The sequence below is a fragment of the Lipophrys pholis genome (genome assembly GCF_963383615.2).
Source record: "Lipophrys pholis genome assembly, chromosome: 10".
Classification (NCBI taxonomy): Eukaryota; Metazoa; Chordata; class Actinopteri; order Blenniiformes; family Blenniidae; genus Lipophrys; species Lipophrys pholis.
In genome coordinates this window covers 8,359,692-8,385,048 of record NC_137640.1, presented here as the reverse complement: position 1 = coordinate 8,385,048, position 25,357 = coordinate 8,359,692, and the positions used below count along the sequence as shown (strand labels likewise).

Sequence of the window (25,357 nt, the reverse complement as noted above, 5' to 3'; positions counted from 1 at the left end):
CCGAAAATCTGTTGAGCAGGAGCTGATGTCGCATGTGGGCCGAGCTGTGTGGTTTTCATCTGGCCAGCGGCCACAGCAGCAGTGTGTGTGTGTGTATGTGTGTGTGTGTGTGTGTGTGCTAATGAGGAATGGAGGGCAGGGCGTCCACACACTCGCACACTCTCAACTATGTCCCTTTTCCTCTGTTCGCACAAAAAGACTTGAGTTCTAATCTCATGATGAACCCGTGAACTTGAAGTAAAAACCGTTTGGAGCTGAGGTGGAGCTGAGGTGGAGCTCCGGTGGAGGTGGAGCAGGAGGATCCCCAGGCCCGCAATAAGAGGGGTGAGAGGGGGGAATGAATGCCCAATAACATCTGTATTGAGGATGAGAGTAGGTCCATTCACTGTGGACTTTCAGCATCTTTGCTCTTTGCCTGTTTGTCATTAAAGCTCTGAACTCCACTTTCCTTCTCACCCGAAAGTGCATTAAAAATTATTACATAATTACATTTATAGTTCCTGTTTTTAAGTGATACTGGATCTGCTTTGATTAGTCGTGACATTTATGTTTCTGGTCACTGCTTTTGGATTCACTTTTTTAGTTCCTGAAAATGAGTACTTAGTTATAGTTAAAAGTTACTGTCATTGAAAACGTGAGATAATGTTCAAGTACTGTAGTACTTTATAATAGCTGTTGTTACCAATTAATGCTTCAAAGAGTAGTGGATTTACTTTACTAGTTACTGAAATTTTGTAGTTGGGGGAATTAAATGAAAATGAGTACTTTATTTGTGCAATGTTTCCTTCAAATATTACTGGATTTATTTTTTTTTGTTAATTACTTAATTACTATTATCAAATAACTATCAAGTAGAACTTCAGATTAGTAAGTGGGAAGTTGTATGTCATAATAGCTATAGTTATAATTACAGCTTTAAATACTTGTGATGTTAGTTAGTGGAGTTACTGGAAATCAGTAGTCTATTACAGATTTTACTTTTATATGCTTCAAATTAGAACTTCAGTAAACTAAAGGGGGAATGAAAATCACTAATCATTAAAAGTTATAGTTCTTAGTTAGAGCAATAAATAGTGGTGGATTTGTTTTTTTTACTAGTTCCTGTAAGTTACCACCTGACTACAGCGACTCTTACTGCTTTCAGTGCTTCCAGACAAGCTGTGATGATGGAATTGTTTGAGATGCTTGCTGCATGGACGGCATTAGCGTTTTGAGGAGGGACGCCCCTCGTTAATACCTCGGCTACAGCAATGTTGTCACACACTGCTGCTATCTTTTCCCTTCCGGAGGGCTCTGGAGACACGAAGGGGTAGATTAACATGAAGCGCTGAGGACTCTGATTTAGGGAACCACGGAGGCTGTTTCTCCAAACTATTTGCCCTGATAGGACACCCCCCTCATAAACCGGAGGCTGGAGCGGCATGTTAAGAACTGCAAGGCCTCTGTGGATTGGGTGATGTCATCATACATAGACGGATGAACTGCCAGTCCGTCGAGGAACAGGCGAGTGGAATGCTCTCTGGAGAAACGCGGGAAACTCGATGTGATGGATCCTCCGCGGCCACTGGGGAAACTTGGTATCGCTGAAGGACCGAACGTGTTTTATTAGAATACTGAAGGGGGCTGCGGATGTCGCTGCAAGAGATTCATGATGTAATAGAAAACGTAACACACGTTTTCGTTGCGGGTCGCTGATCAGCCGAGGTGCAAGTTGAGCTCAGCCAGAACGTGTGTTAGACTGCTGAAGGAGGGCTGCTGATTACACTGCCAGCTTTCTGAGCTTTCTGTCTTAGTAAAACCACAACAATGGCCGTCAGCGACACCTCTTCACTGTAAGACCAAAGATATGAAATCACAATCATTTCAGTGTTTCATCTGAGATTGCTAAAACCATACAGTGCACAGCCTCCCTATGCTTGAGGTGGTTAGAAAGTGAGTTATTCAGGGACTCACGTATACTGCATGTTCTCTGTCAGTACATAAACACAACCGTATATTTAAATCTTTCAGGTTCCAGGACTCATTCTCTTGCATTTTAGCAGTTTTGTCATATTTCCACCTCCCACAGTGAATGACGGGTTTCCTGGATGTAGGTTTGCTCATTTCTCAGGGTTCAGGGTTCAGGGTTCAGGGTTCAGGGTCCAGGTCAAAGGCCATGTCAAATGTCCAATGTTATCGCTTTCATTTTTTAAGTTCTATTTTTATTCCTGTCTGCTTTGCTCTCCAGTTCTGGTTGTTCTGTAAAGTTATGAGTCATGTTTAGATGTTTTTGCCAGTTGTTCTATATTTGCTCACTCTCCTCGTCTTCCAGGGTGGCTGTTGCTCAGCATGTCACATGTCCTCTTCTGTTTACATGCTGCCCTTTCTGATTGCGCACATTTGTTCCATCTCCGTGTTTGTAAGGGGATTTATGCCAGTTGCCCATTGTCCATTGTTTCAGTCTCTTCTTGCTAACTCTTTATTTATTCTATATTTAACATATTCTTCTATGCCCCTTCAACCTTTTCTCCTCTTGGTATAGTTATTTTTTGCTTTAAGAGTCACTAAGTTTAATTTTCCGTCGCCTTATCTTTTTTTTTTGTACCAAAGAATTCTCAATAAATTGCTTTTCTGAACCAATCCAAGTCCTTGAAAGTCACTCCAATCTATGTGTATATAAACCACTGGCAATATCAACGGGGAGGAGGGTTTAGCATTCAGCTGCTGCAGATTTATGAACATAACAAACAGGTATTGTCTGGACACAGCGGTGGTACAGAACAGTGGTCTCCAACCCTAGTTCTAGAAAGACGCTGCCCTGAATGTTTTAGATGCCTCCCGAGTATAACTTACTTAGACCTGGAATTATACTAAACGCTTGAGGTCCAGGACCAAGGTTGAGACGTCTGGCCTGGTGCTTCAAGGGGGGAGCTTGTGGTTGGTGTTCAAACCCCACTGGGCTGGAATTTCTCCAGAAATTGGTCCAAGTCAAACATGCAGGACATGTGAGCCGTGGTGACACTTGAAAATGATCGGTCTGATGGTGAATGACACAACGATGCATTTGATTTGGGTGTTTTTTAATAACTTTTTAATAAATAAAGTTGAATATACACCCTCAGAGATAGAAACCATGTTACAAGATTCTGTCTTGCTTCCCTTTTTCAGAGAGTAAAGCATTTCAGTCATAGACACATGCATATTCAGTGGCACGAATAAAAGAAACAGTCCAAGATGACAAATATTATGCAATTATTCACCTTCGCTAAAGTCATTTGTGCTTCTGCTGCCAAAGGTTACAGGTGCAACATAACAATAGTCATAAGTAAAGTATGAAAGTAAAACAAACACATTGTGATACATGTCAGATGACAGACACCAATTTAAAAAAAAATTAAAAATCGAAAAAATTTAAAAACCTTTAACAGTAATAGGAAATAAAATTTGACTTGAATAAACAAAGCATAATGACTATAACATTTGCTTATTCAACCATCTGACAGGCAAAAACACTTGGTTCTATTTGTATATCCAAAGGCAATTTTTCACAATTCAAATGATCTCCTTTTAACAACCTCCCGACTAAGCTTTTGCCTTTTTGTTGCATATAACAAGTAAACAGACCAAGTTGTCCCCTTCATGATTCTTGAAGGTTGCTGCCAGTACTTGAATGTCCCAGTCTAATGGAGGAACGGCCATATTTTCTTTGCAAAGTGACCCCGGTGACTGCGTATTCACCATCAAAAGCCTTGGTAGAACAAACAACAAACTGAAAGGTATCAAAACTGTAGATGATCCTTTAAAATACAGGGCGTCTGTGGTTACATCAGGTCAAGTCAATGCTCTGACAGAGTTGCCAGGGAACTGCAGGGATCGACCGCGCAGTGGAAAAAACTCATACGGTCAGATGAGTCATTGTTCCCCTGCTTTCAACGAGCTAAAGAGTACATGTGTGGCACTCAAACTCGAAGATGAGGAAAACATTTGTGCAGGGATTTTTGGTCCGCCACAGGGCAACTTGGAGTGTTCGACGGGCGATAAAACTTGAGACATCTGTCCCGTGAGATCAGCAGGGAAGCCCAAAGTGAAGGCTTACCCACTTATGTGTGCAGTTGAAATCAAAGGAAACCCTGAATATCTTCAGCTGCTGTGTTTCAGTGGCCAGTGGTCAGGTTATGGTTATGGTCATCTTCATGCTCGCTTTTTATCCAGCTGTGACTTTCAGCAACTGAGTGTATTCATGTTTGAACAGTTTTGATTTTAGTGGTTACATTATAAGGAAGACATTTTTTATTTTTTTTATCTTTTGTTCTTTATTTTCAAACTACAATTTCACCTACAGTTTTTTTTAATTGGCGTTAATATATGCTGCTCTGTGTTCTGTATTATTTTATTTATTTGGTTTAGCTGAGCATAAAAGGCTTGTAATCATAACATTGAGTCTCCAACATGGGTTGTGTGGGGCGTATCTCCTCTAGGGGGAGCCAGAGAACTTTAGGGGTGTGCACAGCTCCAGGAAATAAAAAAGCAGAAAAAGTAACTTGAGGAAATTATGATCTGATGCTCTACTGCCACAGCGAGCTATTTGTACTATTTGAAAATAAAGTTTTGTTTTGACTTCATGTTTGCGAGGAAGCTCAAAAGACCTCAAGAAATAAATTCTGACTTTTAGCATCCCAAGCCTATCTGACGCACCCGTCCCTGACAGCGTCACGAATCACACTCTGGGAAGCATCTGCAGCAAAATCTGGACAGTCAGCCAGTGAAACCTTGTGCTTTCTCAATGTGCGCGTAAGCAAAGCCTCAGATTTCTTTTCTACTATTTAACTCTGTCAGGATAGCATGCTAAAAACAAACAAACAAACGAACAAACAAACAAACAAACAACAACCAGCTGATGATGAAAGCTCAGACATTACTTTGACTTTGGGATGGAGAAGAGAAAACTGTTCAGGCTCCTGAGAGCATGTAGAAGAGTTTTACTGTTTGGTGGCTAGTTTTCACAAGTGTTTGTGTCTTTCATATGTATATAATTTATGAGATAATTCAGCATTGTTACGGCAACTAGGGACCTTGCAATATTTTTACTGAAGACATGTTGCAGGGTAACACGGTTTACAGTAACAAATGGTGTGACTGATTACTTTCTACTGGTGGTAATGTCATTACATGTTGGACCGATGGGAGAGATTCATGCTAAGCTAAGCTACTTCCTGGTAACTTCAAGTATGGAGTACAATCAAAAGCCTGGTATAAAGCTTATCACGTTGCTCTCAACAACATAGAAGAAAAACCTGTGTTTTAACTAAATAATGTTCTTGTTCTCACGTATGAATAACAAGTCTAAGTGTATGATGGATAAATGGCAGCTTATTGAAAGACAGTTTCAAACATCCTAATAATGTTTGTCAAAACACAGCACTGTGGTTGCTCATAGCAGTCACAGTCTTATTGAGTATATGATATGTCTTGCTTCTTTGTTTTGGTCAAATAAGGCTGAAATTGGTTTGGTCTACTGCCTTTTAGAATGCCTGAGATTTCAGTCTGTGTACATAACACTGTTTTAATTTGAGGAAACGGAGGGGAAACATGCTGGGCTCAAGCAAAAAAAGCATGCTTCAAGTATGTTTTGGTCAAAAAACAACACGTTGAGTCAGAGCGACCCCCATGGCCTATTTATCTAACATGTGCGACGTACGTAGAGGCCGAACTTCCACCGTCACACCTCAAAGCTAATTTCTCGTGACTGTCCGAACAGGGGCTCCGTCGCCAGGTGCGTGTCGGAGTAGGCACGTCGAAGTTGCGTGGAGCTACACGTGGTCTTGATCGCCACCTCGTAGGGAGGCGGCGGCCCCAGCCACGGCGGAGGGTGAGGCGTGGGACTGAAGCCGCCGGAGTCCATGGGAGGATAGTCGAAGTCTTCGCCGCGAGCACCGTGCCTGTGGCGTTCCATCGTCCTGCACACAAGAGGAGGAGGCAGCCGTGTGAGGACGGTGCGGAAACACAAACTGAGTTGCACAGCGCGGTCGTGAGGCGTCAGCAGTTGTAGCAACAAGACACGAGAGAGCAGACAGTCGTACTGGATGTGAATGTGTCTCCTGCCAACTGAAGCAATCGAGTTTCCTCAGGTATAAATGATATCCCTGCGTGGGATGACACGAAGCTTGTGAATTCAATTTGTACATATGAGTCATGTCTTGACAGGTTTTTATTTTATTTCAATAACTATATCTCAAAGGGAAGGGTAAATTGTATTTGGTTGATAAATCTCCTGTTAGAATGTTTCATGGTGGTAAATGTTAATCCATTGGAGAGCCTGTTTATTTCCACTGTGATTTGTGAAGAAACCAGAGAGCGAGGGTGGAGGGGAGTGTGTTTGTGTTTTTCCCCAGCATCCTTATCAGTTATTTATTTAACTAACAGACTCACCTTTAGAACTAAATGTAATGTAAATGTCATGTAGATAAGTTAAGATTGCAAAATAAGCTTTAGTGAACAACCATAAACTTATGTGACAGCTGCAAGAGGCTATTTCAGGGCCTACGTACACCTGACTTCCATTTTTAAAGTAAAAGCTTTTATTGCCTATCGATCCCAGCAGCCATTAAAGCGAAATCTTCTAAAGTGACATTCCCGCAGGAAGCCCGACATCAACCAGATCTGGCTGCTAATCATGAGACAATGCACGTTTCACTTTTCGACCAAAGACAGTTAACAGCTCTGGCCCCCTATAATGAAAATAATTCATCAGGACACGGGGTTGATGACGAATCACACCCTGCTAATTTGCTAGAAACATGCATTTGTAGGATGATCAGCACAATGTATGAGGAGTATGAGGATTCCCCCCAATGAAATAAAAGTTCTATCTTCTCTGCGAATACAAGCAACGTATTCTGTTGTTGACGTTTTTTTAACAGTTGATTTGATGATTGAAGTCCAAGGAAACAGGACATACGAGCACCATAACAACGTATTCATTTAACTAACAGGAGTCTCACTAACATGTGGAAGAGCTAGAGACGTACTGGACCACGACACGCTGTTCACCAGCCTGCTCACACTTTGTGCAACCGGCACTTGTCACATGTCAGTCGACACGGTTGTGTTGGTTACAACGAGCAGCAGTGTAATTAGCCGAATCGGCTGTTTGACTTTCTCAAAGATGAGTTGGCAATTTTTTCCTGGGTGCAACCACGTACCCCCCTGGTGGTACGTCGGACCAGGCCTTCCCCTTGATGTTGGGGGACTTGGAGTTTTAAATCTGGGCTGCAGCAGTAAGCACACATGGTGTAAAAGCTATTGAAGTCTGCGGTGCAAACGGCCATGCCTTGCTGTGGTGACCCTTGTAAAAAGGGAGCAGCCAACTTGACCGATTTTAATGGGCACAACCCACACACTCAGTTCTGCTGCTCATCTCACAAATGCATGTTTCTTACAAATGTGGCTCCACTTATTTAAGTACATTTCAAATGATCAATCGACCAAATGCAAATTTGCTTACTTTCTGTGTTATGTTCAACATATTCCATTAGAACGCTCACCTCTGGATAAACAGCAGGATCATATTAGCCACTTATTAGCACAAAAAAAGATATTGAATCTAAATAACATTTCTTTTCTCTCTGTTTCATGATGATCACAGCCAGACAGTCATGTGTCTTGCTTTTAGGTTCTGTCATTCATTATGAAGAAAGTGTTTTCCAAAGCTCAGGATTTGTTTCTTTTGAGAAGTTGAGGATGTTGTGGTCAGTCTTAGAGCCCATCAATAATTTGTATGTAGGTATGGTTAGAGCAAAGAACATAAAAGATAATGATAGGCGCTTTTAACAAAATACACTGCATTGACAAGTTGCACTGTCATCTGTTCTGGTCAAACTTATTTTTAAGTAAACTTTGTATTGTGTTTTTGCTGTTTTCTTTACTTTGGGAAATGCGCAAGCAACACACAATGTAAGGTTTCTAGTTTTATCATATCAAGATAACAAAAGAAGTCACACAAATCCTGACCTATGCAGAACAATGATTAACTAAACAGTGCTTCTTTTTCCTTCACCCACCTGGGCAGAAACACTGACTGGGACTCAGGGAAGCGACTCCCCGGGGAAGTAAAGAGCGCATGGTTCGGGTAGTTGGTGTAGTCATTGTATGGATAGTGCGGGCAATCTGGGTCGAACTCCTGGTGGTTGTAGTTCACTGCACTTTTGCTGTTCATTGCCCAGAATAGCCCCAGGATGAGCATAACCACCCCCAGCACCACGCAGCAGAGGGAGAACGCCTGCAGGCGACTCTGGTACGAGGCCAGGAAGGCTGTGGAGCCCCCGGTCACGATGAGGAAGGCTCCGATGAAGATCGCTCCGTGGTGCAGGGAAGGCATCCTCCTCACTGTCAGCTGCTTCTGGGGGTTGTTGTGCGGCTGTGACCGGCTCGGTAGTGTCACTTACATGTAAACAATCCAACGGAGTATGCTTCCCATTCGCTCTGACAGTAACCAGACATCCAAAAGATTTACTCCACAGTTCAGGAAATCCTGGGACTCACCACTCTTCCTAAAGCTTACTTCTTTTGCTCACATTATTTCCATCAGAAATCCTCCTGGTCACTTGGTCCGTGTGTCAGTCCTCACTCCGTACTCCAGCTCCTGATGGTTTGGAGAAAAATAAAGGGAAATAAAAAGATGAAGGCTTTGATGCACATCAGGCTAATGTTGAGTAGCTGTGTGTTTATCATCAAGGCAGATAGACGAGAGGACAGCAGAGCCCATTAAGAAATCTTTACTGGTGCCCCACCCTCCCTCTGTCTAATGTGTCTGAAGGGTACCACTTTAGCCTCTGTGTGTGTGTGTGTGTGTGTGTGTGTGTGTGTGTGTGTGTGTGTGTGTGTATGTGTGTGTGCGTGTGTGTGTGCGTGTGTGTGCGTGTGTGTGTGTGTGTGTGTGAGAGAGAGAGAGAGAGAACAGAGAGAGAGAGCGAGAGAGAGAGCGAGAGAGAGAGAGAGAGAGAGAAGAGAGAGAGAGAGAGCGAGTCAATCTTGCAACAACACAGCTTTACAAATACCAAATAGGATGAGCAACGTAACTAAAATGATTTACAGCATTGGAAAGAATACACCAAAACACCAAAGAAGACAACCCATCTTTCAAATAAGAGATTATTAATTGACAGAATTTGAATTCAACCACTCAGCAGACGCTAGTGTTCTGGCTGTGTACAGTGTTTATACGTGTATGATGTATAACAATTTCTATTACATTAAGAATTAATGAATAACATAATTTTGTATTATCCACTGCTCATACCAATTGTTATGGCCTGCAAAATCACAAAGCTGCAATGAATCCACAATGTCTGGATGTAGGCACGGCTTCGACTTTAGAGTTCTAAAAGGTAAATAAAGCAAAGCAAAAAAAAACAACCCACGATGACTGCCAGACAGGCGTAGTTAAGAAAGAGAGGCATCATCTTTACCAAGAAAAGATTAAAAGCAGGTGAGGAAGTCTGTGGTTGTTGTGAGCAGGGCATGTAGGCGATTGGTGTGAGGAAGGAAAGGGGATAAGATAACGATGACCCCTGACTGAAAAAAAGAATGATCATAAAAACTGGGAACAACAAAGAAGCAGAGCAAAACATTTCTAGAGCAACAGAGCAGCAGTGGCTTTAAAAGTTTGTTTCTTTCAGGAATAACTTCTACATGACTGCCAAATTGTGCATCCATAGTGTGATAGAGAGTGTGAAGTTAAAAAATACTGGACTTTAAACACGAGTTGTTATCTCAAATAGACAACAACAACAACAACAACACAATCTAACTGCCAACTGACAGGTGTAACTTCATCTGAATGTAAATAATGAATCAGACTGACTCATAGACGGCAGTTCATCTAGTAACACCGCAGCAGGACAACTATGTGTAATTAAGAGAGACAATCATAAGTAATGTGTGTGTTATTACTGTGCTAAAGTATATAATTTCAGCAACTTGCACTAAAATGTAAATAATCACAAGTGATTAAGTAATATAAATCAGTTTTATGATTTTATTCATACCAAAGATAAATCTACTCTGTGTACTGCACTGTAATACTTTTTAAATCATCAGAGTATGTTTCCACCTGAGAGTAACTAATGTTTTGAGTAGTTTTTGAGTGCATACTTTACACATTTTCGTAAGTATTTTTTAACAAAACATTTTAGGCAAATGTTTATGTATATTTTCATTTATGTCTTCAAAACACACAAAGAACATTTCTAAAAACCTACATTATTGACAGTGTTGGTCACGTTTAAAAAAGTGAAAAATAAAAAGGAATGAAATAAATCAAAACACCCAGTTTACCCGTCATTCATGGCAAGTTTCTTGAGATATTTTTGATATCTGACTTCACTCGACTTCTATATCTTATACCGAGCTGTTCGCCCATCACATACCCTCCATGTTCGAGGCTTCCTCACACCAGATGTGAACACAGTCTGGTCAGTGCTGCAGCTCGGGTTTCCCTGTGCTCCGCTGGGATAAACGGGTCAATATACATGGGCAAAGCTCCAATGAACAAACGTAAACTGCCAACAGCACGTATGTCCACTGAGTGTGTGTGTGCACATTCATCACACTGCAGGGTCCAATTTACCCACAGAGAACCAATGGTTGCTGCTGGTCGAGGCCGGACACATTTGATTTGGCTTATCCAAATCAAAATATATAATTATAAACCAAAATGAGTTTTGGGAACACTCATCCACACTCTCTCCTTTCATAAGATGTTTCCTCTTTTTGTCTCATCAGTAGATCACAGAACTGAGCCGCGATTTATTGTTGCTCTTTACTTGAAAAAGTTTTATTTTATTAAATCCCAAATCTGTGTGTACATTCCAAGTACGTTACACTTTTCCTCATGAACACCTGGAATAGAACGCACTCACCCATTTCTCCGTCTTCAAAGATGTAGATGTCGATCATTTGAAAGCTGTTTTAGGAAGTTTAAAATGTCCTATTCTTCTTTTATATGTCCCTTTTGTCACGCACTGCTGATTGGTTAAGTTCTCAGTGTTTTGTATCACCATTGCTCAAACTTGGAAGGAGGTTGACCTTCTAAAAAAAGATGCACAGGACATCTTTCTTTTCCCACTATTTATTTGGAAAGCTTTTATTTTGGTAACATTGAATTATAAATGGACGAGGATAAAGCAAATGAATGATTAAATAAAAAAAAGTCCTCAGTTATTCCATAAACAAACCGATTCTTTGAAAATGTAAATTTCTACAATGCTCAATTTTATTTGAAACGTGTACTTGTTAGAAATAATTTTACTTGATCGAATTGGATCTTATGTTTCAAACTGTCTTCAACGCGGCACCTTCATTTCTGTGTCAGACCTGTGCAATACAGCCTAACAAAAGAGCCTTGTCAAGTCTAGTCAAATCAAATTATTAAATCAAATTATAGAATTTCCTGTCAATCAGCTATCATCAGTCTTTCGAGATAATCCAGTGTGGTTTTCTGGTCAGGCCACACACTCAGCTTCTTTCTGTTCCTTTACTTGTTTTTTGTCCTCTTGCCATTTGTTTCCTGGGAGCGAAGAGAGCTGCAGCTTCTCCTCAGATGATGTCACAACTTCTAACCACCTCCTCCTTTGTGATCACACCAGGTTCACCAGAAACAGGATTAAACATCCTACTTTTAGAGATTTATTTTGTCTTTGATTTAATGTCTTTAATCACTGGTATTAACTTGAATGCGCCACCTCAAACCTGACCTCGCAACGTGTTAAGAGGTCCTTTCAGCTGAAGGCAGGGAGACTTGTTCTATGGTTTCAAACTAGTTTGGGGCTTAATTCCGACTAGTTTGGGAATAGTTCATGACAAGCTTTGGTTTGGTTTTGAACTAATTCTGAAACAGTTGTGAACAAGTTTCTGAAATGATTTGTGGACATGTTTTGACCACTTTTAAATTAGTTTTGTACTTGTTTTTGTCTATTTCAGGAATCATTTTGCGCTAGTTACAGGTTAGTTAAACTAGTTTTGAAATGGATTTGGAGTAGTTTTGGAATGATTTTAGACTATTCTTATTCCCCCAAAATTAGTTTTGTGCGTTTTTGTTCATGTGTGACAAGATTGTGGTACTAATTTTATGAAATTTCGCAATGTCTTGTAAAAAGATTACAGAACTGATTTACAAAGCAGATTATGGAAAAGCCATGTCAGAGACTGAGACATGCTCAAATGATGACTGACCGATAACGCAGTCATGTCTGGAGCGGAGATAAAGAATAAGAAACAATGCTGTCTAAACTGGTGTCAATAGCATTTTAGCAGCTATAAATTGAAATAAAACACCTTCAACTCCTTTATCTTATTACAATGTCTGAGTTACCCTCGCGTTTTGAATAAAGTATAAGCATCACGTGTGAAACCACAAATGGTGTAAACTGGCATCAGACCAGTGGAGTGTGGATTACCTGTGAGTAGCTGTACAATGCTCACAGAGAGCAGATGTTGGAGCAGCACTGCCTCCTGTCCGCCCACAAATTGTTTGTTGAATAAGTATTTTAAAACCAGTGGATAGATATTGTTATCGATGATAAATATTCTAATACAGAATCTTTAGAGCATTATGTAATATTTTATTCATCCAAACTTGAAACTTGAAAAGAGATATATTATATTATTTTATTTTATATAGATTGTTTCTGTATAGAACAGTAATTAATTCTGTCATTATTTCATTCCAGCAATTCTTTTTCTACCATTGATTGCCCAAGACAATTTTTAAGGCATAATAAAGCATGTTGAGTAATGACTGAGAAGCCTATCTGAAGGGCTGTGTGTGGTTATAGAGATGTTATTATATTATTAGCAGGGTGGAGGAGTTTTGGGAAATACTCTGAGAGCAGCAGGAAGTGTTTTTGACTGTCACTGATGAGCATGTTTCCAAATCTACGGGCCATTTATTCCCAATGTTTACACTCCAAATGTGGCATTTTCCACAATTCTTCGCTACAATCCTTGAAATATCACACACTCCTCGTCTTTATGCACACAGCGGATCATCCTGAGGATGATCATTTTACACTGCCAGTACTTTTCTATCCAGGAGAAAGCATAGTTTATGTATCAAAAAAGAAATCATCACCATATCAGACAAAACACAGAGAAATAGAATATATATTCAAGGCAGGAATACAGGTGAGGCAAATTTATTTCCACAGCTCCATTCAGACACAAGGCAATTCAGTGTGCTTCACAAAGAAATACATTAAAACAATGTGATTAAGAAGTGCATAATAAATAAAGTAAAAACTTGATTTAAAGAGAGGCAATAAAGTAAGTATAATAGAAGTTCTGAGCAAATAATAATGGAGGTCTGGAGGCTGTCTTGAGTGTGTCTTGAGTGTGCTCAGGAAGTTTGTCCCACTGGTGAGGAGAGTAGGAACTAAATGCTGCTTCACCTTGTTTCTTATGACTCTGGTAACACTTAGTAAACCTCGTCCTCGGGAGGACCTGTATGCTTTCTATTGATAAAAAAATATATATATATATATTTATATTGAGCAGAAGTGACCTAAACTTGGAATTAATTGCCTCCCCAATGGTTCAAATTCCAGGCTGTGAGTAGAAAGTGTCGTAACAGAGCTATGCAGCCTGCAGCTCAGGCAGCATGGTGTGACAGCCTGGGAGCTTCCTGATTGGCCAAACAGGAGAAAGTCTCCCACTCGGTTGTTCCTACACCAGCCAATAGGAGTAGAGCGTAGGCGACTGATCCCGCCCCTAAGATAATATTGACCACTCACTGTCAGGAAGGGGCGGAGCCAGCAGTCCAACTGTTCCCCGCTCACCTATCGCGGTAAAGGGGTGACCGAGGTTCGGGTTTTTTGGTGTCGGAATAAACGAGAGGAGTTCATTCTCTGAGAAGAAGAAGTGAAAAAGCAACAGATTTGTCCCGACACGATGGACCCGCTGCTGTATCTCGGGAGTTTAGCCGTTATTTTCCTGCTGTGGATCAAGGTGAAAGGTTTAGACTATGTGATTGTCCACCAGCGGTGGATATTCGTGTGCCTGTTCCTGCTGCCGCTCTCCGTCCTGTTCGACGTGTATTACTACATGAGAGCCTGGGTCATCTTCAAGATGTGCTCTGCGCCCAAAAAGCACGACCAGCGCGTGCGTGACATCCAGCGACAGGTGAGCGACAAGTCTCATGCGCACGCGCAGACAGGTGTACCTGTTGTTTCCACGGGGGCGGATCCAGAGAAATGTCAGTCAGTGGCCATCGACTGTCATGAGTCACACTATTCTAACCATATGTGGTTTTTTTGGTTTGATGCGTGTGTCTGTGGAGAACTATTAGTAGTTTTAATGTGTTTCCCTAAGCAGATAATGTATGCGCAGCTTAAAAACGATTACCTGGTTTCACAGGTAATGGTGAGACTAATTAAAAGGTTTGTTATGCTGTCATTTTACAGGTCTGGCCCACTTGAGGTTATAGTAGATTGTGTGGGTCCCCAGCTCTGACAGAAGTTTGACACCCCTGACTTAACCTTGATGGTTTATTCACCAGCCACCTCATTAAATGCTAAAATATCCTGACAACAACAATAACAAGCTATGATAAAGATGATACCGCCATCCTCACAAAAAACATCAATAGTATGTGTAAAGTTTTACTACAACACATAAAGTTATGTAAGTATTTTTTTTAAATGGAGACAAGTGAAATGTTTGTATTTCTTTATAAACATATATCATTACTTTTGGCTGAGTTGATTCTTCTTGTGAAAAGGTGCATATGGCTTCTTCAGGTGTGAGCATTAACACAGCAGCCTCTACCTTTGTGACTTCCTAAAGTCACAAAGGTAAACAGTGACGTGGCTAAACAGGCCTCCAATATGTCTGTGGTCACCTCCTCTGGACTATGATTAAATATGGTGTCACAAATATTGATATTTTGTCAAATGCACTATTTCAGAGTATAAACTGATTTTCCAATGCAAAACACACGAGTGTTCATGTCATTATGTAAGAAGGTGAAAGCGGATCTGTCATGAGTTTTTATTCACACAGACTCTGAATGATGCTCCACGAGATCGCTGTAACTTTAATCTTATCAAGGCTGATTTATTAGTGATTGCACAAAAGTGTCATATCTACATAAACAAATCTCATTGGCCAGAGAAAAGCAGTTCAAAGGGTTCAAATATTGATTTGAACCCTTTTTTGGGAGTTTGCTCAGTTGTGACTTGTGATTATAAGTAACAGAAAAATTCCATCCTCATAAAAATACCACAAAATACTACTTGGTTGGCGGTAATCCTGAGAATTTCCAAGTGGTTACACCCAGCTCTGCCACTTTGTGAGATTACACAAACCTTTTAGAGAATTATTAATGTCTCTCACCAGTCTACACACCCGTAGCTCTGTCACTCTAAAGTGATCAGTAAATAGAGGAAGGTGTGTTTTCTTTCAACCATAATATCAACTTCTGGACGTATATCGTCACGAAACTACACAGTAAAAAGTAAAATAGTTTAACCTGTATATTCCCCTGCCATTTGAAAAATAATATTATTTCTTGTATCACAATTCTGTTTGTTCTCAGGTGCGCGAGTGGAAAAAAGAGGGCAGCAAGACCCGGATGTGTACGGGCCGACCGGGCTGGCTCACCGTGTCTCTCAGAGTGGGAAAGTACAAGAAAACCCACAAGAACATCATGATCAACCTGATGGACATTCTGGAGGTGGACACAAAGAGGCAGGTGGGTCCAAGTATATCTGTGTGGTCTGGAGTCGCTCCAAAAGATGAAATATCAATTAGTTGCATCATTTCCATCGTCACTATTCAACTTTTCTCACTTAGATTAGATTTTTGTGACATTTCAGCTCGTTATAATAAGATAATAATAAGAAATTCAAGAAAATGTCTCAGTGTGATGTCAGGGGACAATAACTTTGAAAAACTTGGTGTTCATGGTTACCGCATGATTACTTGGTTCAGGCCAAAAGTGACCGGTGTTATCAGTGATGCTGTTTTCTTCACATATCACATGTTATATTATTGTGCTAAGACCTCACCAACACTTTCTGAACTATACTAAGGCATTAAAACAGGCCAGGAAGTCTCTTGTTTTGCACATTCATGATGATTTTCTAAAAGAACAGAATGTTGATGGACCGTACCAACAGCGCCGTCGCACCAGGGTTTGTGTAATTGTCCCAAATGTGGCAGGTATTAACCTGCTCTTAGTTTTAGTGCACTTCTGTTTAATGACAAAGTGTGATGACACTTTCAACAAGTTTTAACAAAGTGATATGTACTGCATGTATGTAGTTATATATTTAGGTGCTTCTTCATTTTTAGATTAATGTAAAAACTATAAAGTTAAGACAGTGGTCTGCGGTTCTGCCACTGAAGCGTCTCAACAGGCCAATATATTTACTAAATTGTGCAGATTTCCACGATGCAAACTGGCTTCTTTCACTTAGGATCACATTGAAAAAGAATCCTCGTACAAATATGAAAGCTGCCATCCGCACTCTGGCGTGCGCCAAAGAAACGGCTTCAACAACAATTCCTAGGACACTTTCAAACATAATCTGGTGCCGTTTGACTAAAGTCCTACTCCGTTGTGAATGTAGCACAGACCAAAGAGCCGTGATGGGACCGAACACAGAACATGTCAGCAGAGGGTTGTTTTGTTTTGTTTATCATTATTAATGTGTTTAAAACAAGAAGTTCTGCCGCTGTTTTGTCCTTATTTACATCCTTCAGGCTGACGATGAATTATTGACGTGCAAAAATGTTATTGTGTTACACATTTAGCTCAGAGCACAGCGTTGTTGTGGAATTTACATTGTAGAATATAAATCACCGCGTGTTTTTCATTCAGACGTTAAAACTGACAAAGTGTCATGTGCGTTGTTTTCATGAGTCAGATAATCAAGTTCAAATGTAGTTTTTATTCTATTATTGCTCAATATTTTTTTTTTCTTCTCAAAAATGGCATCGCACATTCATATCCCGCATGAAACGAAACTTGGTGACTTTTGTGAGCAATTCAGTCGGTTTCATTTCGACACCACAAACTACACTACATCAGAAAATGACAAACGATGACGTGTTCACAGATTCTAGCATTCACCCCCACAATGCTATGACGAACTATTATGAATACTGGCACAATAGAAAGACAGAACCTGTCAAGCACTTTGTGGCGCATCTTATTGTATGAAAGGTGCTTTATAAATTAAGTTTGATTTGATTTGCCGTTCCATGGCACTGCACTCTCTGGCAGCAGCTTCTCAAGCTCCGTATTCAATAAATATTTGTAAGTGTTGGTGTACATTTGAGTCTGGAGCTTGATCAGTGAAGTTGTGAAGAGAAGGCGGTGTGCAGCTGATGATTGTTGTGTACGTTTGACGATGGCTCAGCCTTTTACACACTGACATCCTGCTGTTTGCCAGGTCTCACATTCCTGCACTGGCCAGGCGCAGAGACCTCGGCTCATCCATCCTACTGGCAGATGGAAGTGTTCTGTATAGCACAGTGAATTATTGCCACTACGGAGGATTGCTCTGCTTGACATCACTGTTGTGCCCCAGCGGCTCTCGTAGGACGCTCCTTAAAAAATATTATCCCGCTAAGTAACTGGTACGCTGAAGGATTCACGTGGCCACTGTCCCCATTTATTCTTTCTAAATCCGGAGCCAATTTTCAAAAAGTATACATCCGATCAGTTGCGCCAGTAAAGCAGAGTTATGATCAATTCATTTCAAAACTTTATTTATATAGCACCGCAGACAACACAGTCACTGCTTTTAGGAGAGAAAACCCAACAAATCAAAACAAAGAGCGACGGTGGAAAGGAAAAACTTCCTCTAACAGGAAGAAAGCTTTGCGGTCTGAATATGATATCAATTGCAAATACTTTGAAATTATAGTATTAAGTTGAACATTTAATATTAACCCTCAGATTTTTATTTTTTTTTAATACATCCTTGTTGTATAAGTGTTCGATCATAGCTTGCTGTGTTGTAGTGATGAAGACATGTTTATGGCCTCACAGTGATCAGAGTTGCCTGCTATCTAATATCTCGACATATTGCACTATCAGGGTCTGCTGGTAGGACTGCTTCACTTGCCATTTTCATGAAGGCTTCGCCGCTGTTGTTTTAATGATTAATTTAAAACAGTGATTAAAAAAAAAAAAACAGTTTTCTTTTTGCAATATTAATTTGTGGAGGAGTCACGTCCTGCTTTCGTCTATTGAAGTGGCAAATACGTGATTCCAAAAACATCTGTAATGTTGTTTTTTTTTACCTCCTGTGGCAAATTAATTATACAACCATGCTTGGTTGATTCTTGTACTTTCAGCTGGATGTCAAATTGTTACTCACAGGGATCCTTGTTGTATAGGTGGTGAGAGTTGAGCCACTGGCCAACATGGGTCAAGTGACGGCTTGCCTCAACTCGATCGGCTGGACCCTGCCAGTGCTGCCTGAGCTGGATGACCTGACTGTGGGTATGTTGAATGAATTATACTCTTGACTGTTTTTTTTTATTTTTATTTTTTTTTTAAGATCCATAATGGGCTGGCATCGCCTGTGGCCATCTGGTTTCTAGAAAGCGGCAGTTGTGCCGGTCATTTCCACAGCTCATTGTTCATAGATCCTGCATCGCCTTCATCATTCCCTGTATCCTGTTTAGAGCCTTGGCGACTTCTGTAATCGCGTTAGAGGACTGATGTTGCAGCTCAAAAGATGAAACTGGCAGGAAATGGCTGCAGCACTGGAAGCACCCCTGGATCAGGTTTCATAATGGATTTCCTGATGCCATAAACTACGCATCAACAATCTAATGTTTTCCCATCAAGCCGTGATACATTCATTTATCCTGGTGTCCACGCAAGCACAGAAATACACACAACAGGCACGACACTGCTACCTGCTCGTGTGTTTTGCGGGCTGTTGCGCTCACCCGGGCGGGGGGGGGGGGGGGGGGTTTAATCTCATTTCAACTCAATTTGTTTTCTTCTCTCTCTGTCCTCTCAGGTGGTTTGGTGATGGGCACCGGCATTGAGTCGTCCTCCCATATTTATGGGCTTTTTCAGCACATCTGTGTAGCATATGAGCTGGTTCTAGCTGATGGCAGCTTGGTGCGGTGCACTGAGGTGAGTGTGTGTGGATGGGTGGGGGTGGGGGGTGGGGGGGGGTAATGTCCAGGAGTTTCAGGCTTTTTAAAATATGTCTAACAATTAGAACTTTAGGTATCCACGTATTCATCTAACTTGTTCATATTCTTCTGCCTTGTATGACATTTTTAGATAGATGTTATATAGGCAAGAAAGACATTAATAGAAAATATCATTACGGAAAATAAACTGGTAATCAGTGGCTAATCCGCAGAAAGGCTCAGCCGTCATTACAGTATGTGGCTATTTATTTCTCCTGTTTCTGTCTTATAATTCAATTTGTCTACTCACATTGTAATGTTTACATCTAACCCAGACCGACTTTATTTGCATATCTATGGATAACGTCTTCCTAAAGCTGAAGGAGCTGCTGACACATATTGTCTAAAATGTAAATCTATTTATTATCTTGTTTTGTTTTTTGGATCAGAGAGAAGGGAGGAAAAAATAGCCTAGAGTGCCTCTGTTTAATTTGATTTGTAACATCACTAAATTATAGCCCCTTCAAAATAAAAAATTTTTTTACACGTTAAGTCTGTCTATGTGCTCTTATAGCGACCCTGAAGCATGGACCTCCCTTGACCTCTGAAGAGGTGTTGAGGTGTCTTTCATTAAGATTTTAGCACCAGATGTTTTATGTCCTGGAAGCTGTGAGATGCTGCTCAACGGGATTGAGAAATTTGGAGGACAGGTCAATATTTCACACTGGAGTTGTGTTCCTCAAACTATCTTTGTTTTGAGGCAGGGCGCGTTACCCTGCTCACGGAGGCCACTACCACCGGGGAATACAATTTATATAAAAGGGTGTTGATGGTTCGTGGCCAGTGCTGTAAAAAGTGGTTGAAAGTCATACTTGAGTAAAAGTGAAGATACTTTGCTTGGAATCTACGTCAGTAAACAAGAAATATAGAATAATTACTTGAGTAAACGTTTTAAGTTACCTCATATCAAATGTGCAAATGTACAAGTACAAAGACAGAAAACAGCCAGAAATCCCTTTTTTTTTCTCACAGGCTTTTGGGGACGTGCCTCAGAGCAAAGATCTACTCATAACACATCCATTATTACCAGCCTGTCGCCTACTTGCCTTATGTCGGCAGAAAAACCTTCCTACAGAGCAAAAAGAGGTCTAAAACACCCCTACTTGACGTTTTCTTTATACTTCCAGAAGATGTCCTCAGGGAAGCCACAATGAAAGTTTTTTGTACCTTTTTTTGCGCCTCGGAGTCAGTCGTCTTATTTCTATCTGTAAATCCAAAGTGGACAAGAAGGTTTCCCTGTTGTCTTTTAGACATAACAGTAAATCTGATTCAAAGGGATGCGGGGTACGACAAAAACTACACTTCCAAAAAGGAAACAGACATGCTATGCCCCCACTTCCCAAAATGCATCATTGTTTACAAACCTGCACCAGCACAGTCCAGTTAATCCAAGCTTGATGAGACAATTAATATACAATTATATTCGCATTTTCATTGTGTAGTGAGTAATGATGGATTCCAGAATAAATGTAGAAAATGTAGAAAATCGAGGGTTATTTTACCGACCAATTCTCTCCCATGAATAATTTGTGTCCCAAATACAAAAAAATAAAAAAAAGCTGTTGTGTGTTTTAACTCCAGGCCAAGTCACAGCAACAACTTATGACTCTGTAATCATCGAGGCTGGTGAAGCTGCCGTCTCCTAACAGAGGAAAGATTTGGTGGCGTGAAGCTGGCATTAACTGAACCTTCGATACTCTGTGTTGCAGTGGTTGTTGAGCTATTTTGATTGATCTTAAGAACTGTGCTGAAGCTCTGAGTTGATTCTTCTCCTCACAGGAGGAGAACTCAGACCTGTTCCATGCCGTCCCCTGGTCCTGTGGCACTCTGGGGTTCTTGGTTGCGGCGGAGATTAAAATAGTCCCGGCTAAACCCTGGGTGAAGCTGCATTACGAGCCGGTCAGAGGACTGGAGAACATCTGCAGACGCTTCGCTGAAGCATCGGAGAACAAGCAGAACACCTTCGTTGAGGGTATCCAGTACGGCGAGAACACGGCTGTGGTCATGACGGGAACCATGACCGACCATGCAGAGCCTGACAAGGTGAGGCGTTTTAAAATATATGTGCACATAATTATTTACGCAAATGATCACATTTGACTTCACTATTTCCATCCTCTTTGACACTCAGATTAACAGAATTGGGCTGCACTTTAAACCCTGGTTCTTCAAACACGTGGAGAGCTACCTGAGCAGCGACTGCACCGGGGTTGAGTACATTCCCCTGAGGCAGTACTATCACAGACACACTCGCAGCATCTTCTGGGAGCTTCAGGTACGCACAGAACACACTCAAGCCAGAGCGGTCTGTCCCAGAGCGCAGGGGTTACTTTTAAAGACTTGCATATATCTGCCAGATTTTAGCTTGTCATCATCTTACCAACTTGCTTCTTGCTCACTTCTCTTTATTAGACACTAATGCTCTAATGCCCCCCCCCCCCCCCCCCCCCTCCCCCCTTCTCTCCTGCACACACACCATTAGCCATTACTGAGAGAGGCTTGGCATCCTTTGTTTTCTGTAACAGTAAATGGTGTGATGAATTATGCATAGTATTGGTTTGATAGAATCCTAAAGGGGTCACCTCTGAGCTTTTGGCTGCCGGTTTTTTTTTTTTTTCTTTACTTTTTAACGAACTTGGCTCTTCTAGGCAGAAGAAATATGATGCAGACAAGAACTGGACTGAGTGAGGCTTTGAATTAAATTAAATTAGACAATTTGTTGATTTGTGATCATTGAATGTATGACATGCTGTTTGGTGAAATAAGACTGCCCTCTGTTGGAAAAACGGAGGAGGTGAATAGGATAATATTGAATTTCAATATTTATAGTCAGAAAAGTTGGATTACTTGTTTCTTTTTTCAAATGTCAAAATTACTTTTAATACACTGTTGTCACCAGTAATTACTAGTTAACACGTATTCTGCTATTGTACCACAACTGACAAGATCTGGCATTGATATTTCTCATAACCAATAACTCCTAACTCGTCTTAATGTATCTAAAAAGTTCAACTTTGCACACATATACTTGTCTTTGCAGTGGCTACCAGGACGTCTTCAATATGATCGTCTAATAACAGTGGAGATTCATCTGCGTGTCTCTCAATTATAACATGAGCTTCTCAAAACACATCAGTACTGAACAACTGCCTTAAATTGAAAGTAGAAGTTATCTTGGGAAAATGAGAGAGAAGCACATTGTGCAGTTTTGAAACTTCTACAGCTTCTAAAATAACATAAAAAGTAAAAGGGTTGTTGTGTAATTTTGGACTTTAGATGAACATGTGTCCTTGTCCTATCTGCAGGATATCATTCCCTTCGGGAACAACCCCGTCTTTCGCTGGCTGTTCGGGTGGATGGTTCCCCCTAAGATCTCACTGCTGAAGCTCACTCAGGGGGAAACCATCAGACGACTCTACGAGCAGCACCACGTGGTCCAGGACGTGCTGGTGCCCATGAAGCACCTGGAGGCCTCCATCGCACGCATGCACAAGGACATGAATGTAAGACAAAGTCACACGAACTGTTTTTAAACACTGGGCTCCTGCTACTTGAATTTCATAAATGTTACAGCGACTGAATCCCAGAAATTTAGCCACTTCAGGTTGTCAATAATTATAGGTGTGGATTGTAATGAGATGTGGTCGCATGAACATTTGGAGTTTTCATTTAGAGGAACAATAAATAACAGAAATCTCAAACCGCATTTATTGCTCCATTACCTAAACTTATTGTCCAGCACCACGAAAGTGAAACAATGCAATGTGAAGCTGAGGACAAAACTAATTGCCTCTTCATTTTAAGATGATAACACATCTTATTCCCAGGCTTAAAAAAAACTAGGAGGAATACTGATTTGTGCCATTTACGTCCATAACAGTACTGCCCCCTAGTGGTGTAAACGAAGTCTTCCATAAATAAAAAAGATTCAATATGACTCATGTAAATGGCTTGTGTTCTTCCAGGTTTACCCTCTGTGGCTGTGTCCATTCCGGTTGCCACCAAGCAGAGGCATGGTACACCCCAAAGGTCAGGAGGAGGAGCTGTACGTGGATATTGGAGCTTACGGGGAACCCAAAGTCAAACACTTTGAAGCGAAAGCGTCAACACGTCAGCTGGAGAAGTTTGTCCGAGACGTGCATGGGTAAGCCTTCAATGAAAAGACATTTAATTACAATTTAAGTTGTATTTATAGTGCCAATCACAACATGGCCATTTATTGACCCTTTAAATTCGGATAAAATACGAAGAAAAAGTTACGTCAAGCTGAACTTGTCATAAATGTTTAAGACTGTAGTTGTGAAATTTAAGTTTTGAGTCTGAATACTGTGGCACTGACCTGCAGGTTCCAGATGCTGTATGCAGATGTGTACATGGAGCGAGAGGAGTTTTGGGAGATGTTTGATGGACAGCTGTACCACAGACTGAGAAATGAGCTGGGCTGTAAAGAAGCATTCCCGGAGGTTTACGACAAAATCTGTAAATCCGCCAGACACTGACACCCCACCATCCGCCAGGCCACGTGTCACAGACCCACTGAGGCAACATCTGCAGCTTATGTCGTGTTATGGAAAGAAAGAGAGCACAATCCATTTGATAACTTTGGGTAAATTACATATCTGCGTTGAACCCATCCTATTTATAGTTAACCTTAACTAAACATGCGAGGAGCAGTGGGCTGCCTGGGTGCAGCACCTGGGGGGGGGGGGGTCAAGGGTCCTGCACAAGGACCCGCAGTGTTGACCTGTCAGCAGTGGGATTCGATCCTGCGAATTTTCCCTTCCCAAGTCCACTTCTCTAAAGTCGAGGCCACTGCCTGCAGGTACTAGTTTTTGTAATTTCTCTCAAAAAAAACAATTTTAGTCTTAAACGTTGTTCCGAAGGTTATTGAAGGTGAAAGTCATTTTGACTTCAAACACAAATACTGTGAAACTGGAGAAGAAATATTTTGAGCATTTTTCAAAAGTCTTGAATGTGTGAGCTTTTTTCTCATGAGTTTATTTTTAACATTCTATTTCAAACCTCCTGTGCTGCTTGACTCTAACCTCTTTAGTGCTTTTTTATTATCAAACCAAAATATGTTTGTTCTGTGTTGTACCTTTTCTGCAACTTTTAATGCTTTATGTCGTTGTTCCCTAAGTGCCATAGTGGTTCATCTCAAGACATCCCGATTAGTCTTGAAATGCATTTTCAAATAATACTTTTGTGATCATGAAGAAGGACAAAACTGTTGTTGTAACATTTGGCCGCAATTTGGATGTTAGATCATGTCCATGTGATTTTGGATTAAAACGATTTCATGTTAAAGCAGAAGGATAATTTGTCATGATTGTTAAATACCACATCCATGCACAAATCTACAGATGTGTTGCTTGAAGATTGGTGGAGGAACTTTGCGGGGTTCAACAACCTAAATATGACACAGCTGTAAGCAGGACCTTGTTTCCATCCTTGTGCAAGATGGACAGGAATAAAAATGAACACTCACATTCACACCTAGGGCCAGTTTAGAATCAACAATTACCTTCACATGTATGGTTTTGGATCGTGGGAGGAAACCAAAACAAACTCTGGCCAGGATTTGACCCATGATCTTCTTGCAGTGAGGAGAGAGTGCTAACCACTGCAACACAGTTTTGCCCCCAGATAGTAACACTGGAGATGGAGTTGACCTGCAGGAGGAGAAGATTCGTAAAACTATATATGAATCTCCATCCTTAATTTATTCCAAAATAAATTAGGGCTGGATATTCATATATAGTTTTGATATATGAACATAAAGTGTGTCTTGTGTTGCATTTATGAAGTTTCAACCACACAATGGGATTACATTTAATTACATTTTCAACTTTGATTTTTTTTTACCTGATTTTAGAGGTTTCAACCATCAATTTCAGTATTTTTTGCTGCATTTATGACATTTGGGCTGTTTTGAACTAATTGTGTCTATTTTCAAAGTAGTAGTGAGAATTTCTTTTAAAAATCCTAGTCATTTTTTTTTGTTTTTTTTACAGCCGTTTAAGCTCATTGTTAGCCCCCATTTGTTGTGTTTTTGTTTTGTTTTTTCCCCCATTTAAGCCATTTTTAGTTGTGCCTTTTTTTTTTTTTTTAAATGACTTTGTGTGGGTAAATAAAATGAAAACAAGATTAAAAACGTTTA

General features: G+C 40.7%; 2 protein-coding genes across 2 annotated transcripts; one reads left to right on the top strand and one right to left on the bottom strand.

The window, feature by feature from the left end:
- Window positions 1–5,698: 5,698 nt before the first annotated feature.
- On the bottom strand, window positions 5,699–8,356 carry LOC308115518 (uncharacterized protein; the record flags this gene model as incomplete). Its single annotated transcript, XM_080473075.1, has 2 exons — window positions 5,699–5,936; window positions 8,040–8,356. 2 exons carry the CDS (start codon window positions 8,354–8,356, stop codon window positions 5,699–5,701), a joined length of 555 nt encoding a protein of 184 aa, XP_080329201.1.
- Window positions 8,357–13,780: 5,424 nt separating this feature from the next.
- dhcr24 (24-dehydrocholesterol reductase) lies at window positions 13,781–25,347 on the top strand. The gene is made up of 9 exons (XM_080473408.1): window positions 13,781–14,154; window positions 15,569–15,724; window positions 18,382–18,487; window positions 19,017–19,135; window positions 20,977–21,240; window positions 21,329–21,472; window positions 22,503–22,700; window positions 23,163–23,341; window positions 23,543–25,347. Exons 1-9 carry the CDS (start codon window positions 13,924–13,926, stop codon window positions 23,694–23,696), a joined length of 1,551 nt encoding a protein of 516 aa, XP_080329534.1. The 5' UTR covers window positions 13,781–13,923; the 3' UTR covers window positions 23,697–25,347.
- Window positions 25,348–25,357: the final 10 nt, after the last annotated feature.